A 10216-nucleotide genomic window follows, 5' to 3' on the forward strand; every position below is an offset into this window, starting at 1 on the left:
CCCCCCCAAATCCAACCCACCATGCTCCTCACACGGCCCGCTGGCATGGTGTGCGTGTGTGTGTGTGCGTGCGTGCGTGCGTACTGAGCTGGACCTGGGCCTAGATGCTTGCTTGCTGGTGGTGGTAGACGCGCCCCCCCCCCCCTCAAACCTCAGCCCCTCTTCCTCTGACTGCTAGATTAATGCTACATTATTCTGTCTCATAGTTGCTTTTGATTTTTCCCGGTAGGTAAGTACAGTTTAGGGTTGAGCTCGGAGGTAAACCACTGATGATTGATGAGGAGACATATTTAGACTTCAATGTAACTCAAGTATCAAATATGACAAGAATTCAGTACAACAGCATGTTCCTCTGCATTGTTTGGGCCGCCTGTCTCTAACTCTTCTTCGCTTTTACGTTTCTTTGCAAAGCTGCCAATAATAGTAACACCATTAATATACATGCTTTACAGTCTAATGGGGCTGTCCTCTCACTCTCTTCTTCTGCTCTCCCTGATCTCGGTAGTGCACGGTGAGAGAATGAGCTTTTTGCCTCAAGAGGATATTTTCCCCAACAATGTTTGTGGTCGTCCAGTGTTACTCTGTACTGCTAATAAGACCAGCATGCAGCATTTACACGTGTTTAAACTAAGAGTTTATTGTAATATCTAAATACGTTTATTGATAATTGGCATGATCTCTTTTGCCTGAAGCGATTTTAAAGTGTAGAATCAACTGAATGGAAGACTAAAATGACTAAATGTTGTGCTCTGCTTGAAACAGAATCATATTATTATTTTATCTGTACTTCAAATAACAAGCAACACAAACCATAACTGATAAAAAAACATTTGGACCTGCAAGTGAAATACTTATTAATGCAAAAGTGAGTTCAGGATTGAAGATAACAAACGTATAATGTCTGGTTTTAAGTGCACGATTCTAAACTAATCAACTCTCGTGTATCTGATATCAAAAGCTCCTTTTTATATTAACACGTCAAACCGAGCACGTCGTCTCGGTATGTTGCACCCCACAGCGAGGTCACGTCGAGCGTTCAACATGTTTCACTGCATTACGGTTCAGTAAAGAATCTGTTTGAGCTTGGTGGCAGAATGCTACATAATAATTTGGGCTGTACCTAATGTCATCTTTTACATTCAAAGCTTCTATTGAGGTTCTTGAATGAAGCTTCAAATGTCTGTTGTCAGATATTATGACGTCATAACCCTAAAAAATAGATTTCTTGTTATTGTCGTTTGTATTATTTATAGTGCTGTTAGATTGCTGTGTGCCGCTGTGACAATGTAGTTTTTAAAGGCTAAACACTAATATATAAACATGTATAGCAGAATATTTTGTTAAGCAACGCATTACATCTTTTTCCATAAATGTTGACTTTGTGACTTAATGCTCCGGTAATTGTTAAGTCATTAAAAATGTTTGGATCACATGAGTCAGAAGCAAACGCAGCCACCACTGGAATATAATTATGCAAAAAGTAAAATACTTATAATATTAAAGTAGCCTGATCTTTATTTCACACTGAACAGAAATATTGTGTTTAAACACAATGGAGAGAATTATGACGTCCATGTTATGAATGAAGCTTCAGACTAGTTGGTACAGCCCTCATTTTAACATAGAATCCATATAAACATGTTTTAGATGTAGTCTCTGTGTGGCCTTAATGACATCTTTAGCCCTTAGTGTACTTCTTAATAATAACGGTTCCCATCACACCAAACGACACGTAACACAACCGGTTGTTTTTGTATGTTTTTCTCTCCTCCAGCTCAACAGCGACTCTGCCACCGACGACACGGCGTCCAACCACGTGGACTCCCTGCATCAGTCTCAGGAGTCGTCCAGCGGCGCTCTGACTGAGGAGGCCTCCGTCCCGCCCTCCCTGCCCCCCCTCCGCTCCCTCCCTCGACTGGATAGCCCCAATTTGGAGATGCCCCACTCAGACAGCACCAGCAGCCAGCTGCCTGAGGTGCGATTAATCGGGTGGAGCAATAAACCGTGGCGCTCGGGTGCTTTCTAGCTTGCCTTTTATTTTTCGTCTTCTTCTATCTGTTCGACCTTTATCTGCTTTCGCGGTACTTCTTGGCTTGTCTGTGGTTGACACAGAGGATCAGCCGCCTCAGGTTGTGACGGCGTTAAAGTGCTGGTTCTGTACCCGTGTCTGCCTGCTCTGACTCCTCCTACCGCCGCTTGCTTTGTTGCTTTGCTCTGGGTAATGGGGGTGCTGAAGGCTAGCTCTTGCTCCTTTTTTAAATGGTTTATGTGGTTTAATACTCGTGTGGTGGGGCTTTGCTTGCTTGATGTGATTTGGGGGGAAGAGATGGAAACCAAAGCTCACCTCAGGTTAGCTGTCACTGCTCACCTTTAATAACACAGCCGCTGACCATTCCAACTAAATCCTCCATTAAAAACTTGGACTCCAGCTCCTTTATCTGCGGCAGAAGCATGTGTGAGTATAACAATGCAGTTAACAGAAAACCAATTAAACCCTTTTTCTATTTGCTACCATATTAACATGCCAGAGCATGTCCTGTGATGAGCAGCTTTGCTATCCACTGCTACTGACGTTTATCACTGATACTAACAATGGTGAGTATGTCACGTGGTCTGATTTGCAGAATTTAAGTCAGTTTTTTATCCTTTAAATATAGAGATTAGAGGAGTCGAGGTCTTGATTCAGTGCTACAGAGAGAAGAAACAAATGCAGAATAGGTTTCTTTTCATTTGTTTTAAACAGATAGTTGAACAAGTGTCAAAGACCAACAACAGCTCTGGCTGGGCCTTGAGGTGGCGTTCTGTCCTCTGGCATCTTTGGTAAAATGTTGATATTTTCATGATAAGAATAAGAAGTTTCTCACACTTTTGTATTACACTGTACAAACACTTTCCCAAAAGGCAGCAGGTCTCATTCAAGCCCCGAACACACGGCGACGCGTCGCTAGAAACGCTTGTTTTCCTTTGGTACGGTGCGCTCCGTTATGTTTACGTTAAAGTATTCTCAACCTTTCAGCTCCAGGCCCGAACTCGCACCGCTTGTCAATGTCACAAATGGCCCAGGCAGCCAATCCGAGGCGGACTTTACTACTGACTTCCTGTTTTGATGCCGGTAGATGTGGGATGAACGGACATTGATCTCCTCCTCAATCAACAGCAGAGCAACAAGAAGAGCTCGATGTCTGCATTTAATCCATTTCATAGAGTCGCACGCTAATCAGGTTGTTGCTGCTGTGCTAACGGCGTACAGCTAAAAGTTCCCCTTTACCTGCATCGATCTACATACAGTTTATTCTGAGTTCACCGGACCGTGACCACCGGTTTGGTACGAATAAATTAACCGTTTCAGCCCTAATGGGGTTAAGAGAATAGTCTGAGCTCGTACATAGTTCTTGTAATCAGGCGGTCCGTCCCCTCAGTGACGATGCTTTTATACGCAGAACTGAAAGCAAATTTCTAGGAACTCAATCGGTCTCAAGATCATCGCAAGGACATCTCCCCCATCACGGCCCCGGCTCTTAGTGTAATGAGCCCGAGATAAAACCATCAATACTCTCCAGGAGGACCACGAACCTCTTCTAAAAGCTTTCTGTAATATAGCTGCTGCCTCTGTGACGTACTGGCCGTCTGCCACTCTCCGTCCTAATGCATCCGTCTGTTAAATAAAAAGACTGGAAGACGGGAGAAAAACAAGCGCTCTTAATTAGAACCTCTTCTCTGTGCCGTCTGACAACAAATCCGTCCTCCGTGTCTACTTTACATATGGGAACTGATGTGATCAAATCTAAATATGGATTTTTAAATGGTTCCTTGTCTGACTGATTGCTGCTGTTTGGTGGATTTGTTTTGTCATAATTAGGATCCGTCGTTTGTGTAGTTGTGTAGTGCCGGTCATACAGCCGTCCACTCGGATGTAAACGGCACAATCTGGTTTATCTGCTCTCACTCGCTGTTTACAGCCGTCCACTCGGATGTAAACGGCACAATCTGGTTTATCTGCTCTCACTCGCTGTCGTTTCAACACGATGCTGCTGCGTCGAGGTCACGTTTGTGTGACATATTGACATTGGCTTCTGTTTATGGATTCTTTTCCTTTTCTGTAATTTCTCACGAGGGACGTGAGCTCATAGAGCGACGTAAAGAGATCTCTGAGGAAGTGAATCTCGTAAAAAGCGCTGACTTTATAATCCGTCTTGTACAATTGAAGCTAACGTGTGTCCTTAAGTATCGGCTGTAGAAGTCTTAATTCAACCTGTTACAGAGGCTCCGCCATTAATCTGAGTTCTCAGAGGGATGTTAAGAGGCATGGATATGGAGGACTGAAGCTGCTTTATGATGAATGACTCAATAGATAAAAAAAGAAAGAAATAAAGGCCTCGGCTGTCAAATAAATGTGAAAATGAATTTGAAAATAAATAAATATGCTCAGAAATAGAAGATTATATTAATAAAATGAAGATTAAGATACACCCATTGATTCCTAACGGGACAGAAATAATATGAATAATAATAATAATAATATGAAAATAAATAAATACAAAAAAGTAATTTCTTGAGTAAATATACACATTATATATATTTCTGTGCATATTCATTTATTTTCAAATTAACCTGCACAAGTATTTGATAATTTAAGCTTTTATTTCTACATTTGTTTACTTATTAATTTATTATAACGGCAGCTTTAGTCCTCCATACAGGACAACCAGCCCATCTCCCTGTTTAATATTTAATGTACAGTGTTTTAGTTAAACCTGCTCCTGAGCGCCCCCTTCTGGCTTGTTTTACAGGATGCTGTGAGCGTGACGGCAGCGGACGACCTGAGCAGCAGTGTGAGTGAGGACACGGGGTTCTGCAGCGCCCCCCCTCTGCCCTCTGACCCGTCAGAGCTGTGTGACCTCCCAGACTCCCAGGACCCTCACGATGCTCAGGAACCGCAGGAGACCCAGGACCCTCAGGAAGACCTGGATCCAGCCGCCCCTCCCCCGCCGGCCATAGACACTCCGCCGGGGTCCCTCTGTGATGAGGACTCCCAAACGGTCCTCCCCCTAGCGCTGCCCTTGCCCATGCCACCAGAGACTAAGCCAGACCCAGATCCAGATCCAGACCCAGACAGCACCTGTGGCTCTGGGTGGGAGGAGGACGTCACTCAGGCCCTGAAGGAGCTGGATGATCGCTGTGAGGAAGAGGAAGCCGACTTCTCTGGCATGTCCAGGTGAGTCTGGATCAAGACCGCCCCACATGGTTTTACAGAGAATCTAAAAAGATTTTTTACCACAGAGGTCTCCACCTCTCCAAAACAAACAGACCCGCTGATTAAAAACAGCTTCACGTTAAACGTCAGTGTTTCTCTGACGCTAACGTTAGCTCAGCCGCTAACATTAGCTCAGCTCTCTTACTCTGATAACTTAAGATTCAGACGTCCGACGACTAAAATCCTTAATTCGGTTAAAATATAAACGCCAAGATCTAAAAAGTGTCGTAAAAAATGTGGCTTAGAACTGGATAAAAAGTCACTTTATGACAGACGACCACAATGCTGACGCTGCATAACGAGGACATGACGTCATTAACATTTATAGTTCCTGATTTGTCAGGTTTTTGTTGGAAACATTTGGGGGTAATGTGAGTGCACAACTCAAACACGTAGAAAACACAGGTGTTGTTATTTTAGACATTTTAATGCGGAAAAATTTTTTTAAGAAAGCAACACTCCTACGATGCAGTACAGCTCCCATGTGTTAGTTTTAATTGAAGAGACAAGCTTTTACATGATAATTTGCAATGTTTTTATTGTGATAAAAGGTCGCATCAGTCGGTTAACCAATAGTTTGGGTAAGGCTGCTTTATGGATTACAGTATCTGACTACACGAGCCTCTGGGAGGTGAACACTCTTGAGAGGGGCTGATGGGTAATTTCTTCCCTGGCATGGCTCCCCATGTGGACCGGAACTGTGAAGGTGGACCGGGGTTGGCTGTCCACATTTAATCATTCCCTCCTCAAGGTGGGCCAATTCTTTCTGGAGGTCAGCTGTAAATTTTGAAATTACACCGAGCAGACACACACACACACACACACACACAGAGCCGCTCACTTAGCCTCTTACTAGCATTCACTACTGTACTCAAGGTCCTTCACTTAGCTAAGCCACGCATGATTCATAGGCAGGCGTGTTCGTGGGCTGCACTCTGAGTGATTGTCTGAAAGCAGTGTGGCTTCACTGTTGTGTTTTCTATGTGTGAGGATTCATGTGCGTGTGGGAGAGAGAGAGAGCAAGACAAAAAAAACAACTCGCCAACGTTCTACCTGCTGTGAATGTTGGCTGGCAGCTTTTGCAAAAGTGTGTGTGTGTGTGTGTGTGTGTGTGTGTGTGTGTGTGTGTGTGTGTGTGTGTGTGTGTGTGTGTGTGTGTGTGTGTGTGTGTGTGAGCCGATGCCTAGCTGGTGTCGAGCTCCCTGCAGTCCTGTGTGGGATGGGTGTGCGGTGCGCTAGTGCTGTTAGCAGTTGCAGCAGAGTCGAGCCGCAGACGAGGGGAGAGAGTTAAAGGAGAGCGAGAAAAGAGAAGCGATTGTTGGGGTGAGGATGAGGACAGAGACCGTGTCCGCTACAGCGCTCGGCAGCGCCGGCTTTAGATACTTATATTCTGTCTGCTTCTTCAGGCTGTTTGGTCCGACAGGCCTGTGAGTATCTGTGTGTGTGTGTGTGTGTGTGGCCGAGACGGGGATGTTTGCATGATGCTAAAATGCTAATAGCTCATATGTTGTTGTTGTGCTCGAGCACTGCAGTAGATTAGAGCTCTCAAAATACTGCAGCAAAATCTGCAGTGAGGGAGGAAGAGATGCAGCGACGTAAGAGTTGTTTACCAGCAGCAGCAGAGCGAGGATGAGCGTGTGTGTGTGTGTGTGTGTTTACATTTGTCCTTCAGTAAAAACAGACTGAGGGGAGTGTGTGACACGTCGGATTGTTGCTCATTGGCCCTCCGTGTGTGTGTTTCAGTCAGGATGAAGGTGACGCAGACTGCTTCCCGGAGATCCAGGCCTCCCCCCCCCCTTCGCCCTTCCTCTCCGCCATCCTGGCAGCGTTCCAGCCTGTCGCCTGTGACAATGAGGAGGACGCCTGGCGTTGCCATGTTAACCAGATGCTGTCAGACTCGGACGGCTCCTCTGCTGTTTACACGTTCCACGTGTTCTCCAGACTCTTTCAGGTGAATGGCCCTCTGAAAAGCTGCAGGGCTGCACTTTGTCTCGTGAGCGTTCTGAGCAATATAACCTGTTATTCCACGTCCTTTGTTTTATACAGAGCATGCAGAGGAAGTTTGGCTCCATTACGCACTCGTCTGTTCGCTTTCTCGGGGAGCGGCTCCAGCGAATGGGCAATCAGTTCCTCAGCTCCCTGGAAGTCATGACGTCTCGCTCGCAGTGCCCCACCGTGCTGCTGGATGCAGAGACGGTGAGGCTGCTCTGCATGGTTGTCTGCATTCATTTAGATTTAAAGAAAACGAGCTAAAATACAATGTTTGCAGTAACATATTATTTTTAAAGATAGTGCTGCATGTTATGCATATTCCTCAATGTGTGCGTGTGTCCCGCTGTAGATATCTTTCTGTCTCGTCCCGTGTATGTACCGGGTGGTGTTGTGGGTTAATGTGTGTGGTGTCCTGTCTTGCTGTTTGTAGCTGGTCTCTTGTGGACTGTTGGAGACTCTGAAGTTTAGTGTGCTGGAGTTGCAGGAACACCTGGACACCTACAACGCCAAGAGAGAAGCAGCAGAACTTGTAAGTCGCCACGCTCGCCGAATCTACTTTTCCAATTCTCTTTGAACCTTCGTCCCCGAGGACTCGTTGCCTCACATCCACTCCGTGGTTCTTAAGATCGCCTCAGCTGCAGTTTAAGTTGCTGTGTCAGGATATATGTGTGTGAGAGACTGTCTCACAATAGCCTTTCATCTCTAGAGAGATGGACTTAGGAAGCTTGTGTAAATTGCCCTTTATCCCTGTGCCATCGCACCATGGAAGTACCAAGAGGACATGGAGACAAATAGCTGATGCGGTACAAGATAAGCCCCAGCCTGTCTCATCAGCGGTGCAGACATTGTGCTGGGTATGAGTAGATTTAGAAGCTGTTAGTGTCTGCATCACTAGTGCCATCCTCCTGCTGAAGGGATAAAAATAACCCTCCACGCTCCTAAATCAGTTATGGGAGGCAGAGGCCGGAGAAGCTGTGAGGGGCGGGAGGAGGAACGAAGAGGGGGGAGGAGAATGAAGAGAAGAGAGATGAGATCGCAGAGGGGTTCTGGGATGCAGGGACGCTAATTGAATGAGACGGCAACTGTCCCTGGAGGGCCAGATATGATCCCGTACTCTGGAACAGGCCTTCTTTAATTGGCTAAGTACAACACTCTTATTAGATCTCCTTCCTGACCGACCTTTATTATATACGTACACAAATGTAGATGCAGAGGGAGGAAAAGAAAACAAAGCTCTTGTGTTGTCTCTGTTTTATCTTCCTCTCTCTTCCTTATTAATGTTTTTCTCTTGTCTTTTTACCCGTTCCTGTCCTCCCAACCCTGTAGTGGCTGGAGAACTGCAGGAAAACATTTGGGGACAAAGACAGCAGCCTGAGACACAACACTCACGCACAGGTAGGGACGAGCACTTCCTCGTTTGATGGCTGGGAGTATTATTGGTAAATTGTGTCAATCAATATGACTTTTAAGAATCCCGTAAATTGTTAAAGGACGAGGGATTTATGTCCAGTGAGGTCTCGAGGTCCATCCGAAATCAAAATAGTTTGTTTTTTTTGTGTCTGCTACAGCATCAATATCTGCTGTGAGAAACGGAGATCGTTTAGTTTTAAAACCCCGGTTTTAAACGATCTCCGTATTGGTGTGGATGTAGCCTCAGAACAGCAACCAGATCAGCTTTCCTCCTCAAGTCTCCTTCTTATCGAACTCACAAACAGGAACCCCGCATCTTGTCCTGCTTGTTGAATGAACATTCAGGGAAAAAGCGCACCACTAACGTTAGTTTGCAGGCAAGACGGCATATTAGCTGCTGAGATGCTGCCCAGTAAACAGCATGTGAACTTACCTGCATGTCGGTCCGGTTAGATGCTGGCGTGGTTCTGTCTGCTCAACACTAACACGCTGTCTGCACGTGACGTGAAGGCTGCTGGCTGCTGTCAATCAAACACAGCCCGAAAGAGGACGAGGAGGAGCTTCTTACATTTACTAAAATACTTTTTTTTATTTTCTTCCAATAAATTAAACAAACACGACATCATGTCAGACTACAAAGGGAATGACTCAACTTTAAAGGATATTGTTGCTCGGCCTTTTTGTCTTGTACATTTCTTCTGCTTGGCTTTATAATATACAGGTTTTTAATCATTGTAATGTCAATCTGTGCGATAAACATATTACGAAAGACAAGATATTACACTCGGGGATTGTTTGAGTTCGAGGGCATCAGTAGAAAACTGAACTTTAACATAAAAGCTTTATTAACTTTGTTCAATTAAAGAATGTTGGAAATAATTTTCCTTTTTTATCCAACAAGCATTTTGTTGTATTTTATCAGTTTACTGAAAGCAGCGGAACTGAGTACACCTATATCTTATAAAATAAACTAAAATCTGTTTATTTTTTGCAAGTACTCACTACTTATGAATGTCATTCTGACGTAAAGCTCGAGCTCCTTGCACAGATCTGTGGATTCACGCTCACAGCTTCCCTCTTAGCTCGCTATCGTGAGACCTTCACACACCGGAGGCGTGACGAGTGCAAAATATAACGACACGAAAATGCAAAATACTCCCTTGTGAATATTTTGTATTAAAACTTTTCGTACCGGCAGCGACGCAAAAGTTGCAACACTTTTTCAAAATAAGGTTTGCATAGATTCTTGCAGGTATAAGTCCAACCACCAGGATCCTACTGACCAGCGATATTTTATTGAGTTTCCTTTTATTAAAATGTTTTGAGTGAATTTGAGTTTCCTCTCGTAAACAATTACACAGTATATATGTGTAGGGCTTTTATTGTGAAAGGTAAGGACTTAAGGAGTGGATCCACAGACTTTCTATAAGAAGTGGACGTAGTCATCGTGACAGCACTCATTGTTTTTTTCCCGATGAATGGACGTTACCATATTTAGACTGAGGAGTGACGTAGAGACTTGAAACTAGAGATTGAGACCATAAACTCATGTTTACAATG

General features: G+C 44.6%; 1 protein-coding gene across 10 annotated transcripts in view; it reads left to right on the forward strand.

Moving 5' to 3' along the window:
• fryl (furry homolog, like) overlaps positions 1–10216 on the forward strand; it is a 43688-nt gene that overhangs the window by 22871 nt on the left and 10601 nt on the right. For 8 of the 10 annotated variants that reach the window (XM_031868414.1, XM_031868417.1, XM_031868420.1 and 5 more), the window contains 6 exons: positions 1775–1975; positions 4791–5215; positions 6998–7205; positions 7301–7450; positions 7677–7775; positions 8573–8641. In XM_031868414.1, the coding sequence (XP_031724274.1) occupies positions 1775–1975; positions 4791–5215; positions 6998–7205; positions 7301–7450; positions 7677–7775; positions 8573–8641 (1152 nt within the window). Of the gene's footprint in view, positions 1–1774; positions 2456–4790; positions 5216–6997; positions 7206–7300; positions 7451–7676; positions 7776–8572; positions 8642–10216 lie in introns of those variants that run through there. The other 2 variants (XR_004213490.1, XR_004213491.1) reach the window with 1 other exon arrangement.

The sequence above is a fragment of the Anarrhichthys ocellatus genome, unplaced genomic scaffold, assembly GCF_004355925.1.
Source record: "Anarrhichthys ocellatus isolate YVR2014 unplaced genomic scaffold, GSC_Weel_1.0 scaffold42, whole genome shotgun sequence".
NCBI lineage: Eukaryota > Metazoa > Chordata > Actinopteri > Perciformes > Anarhichadidae > Anarrhichthys > Anarrhichthys ocellatus.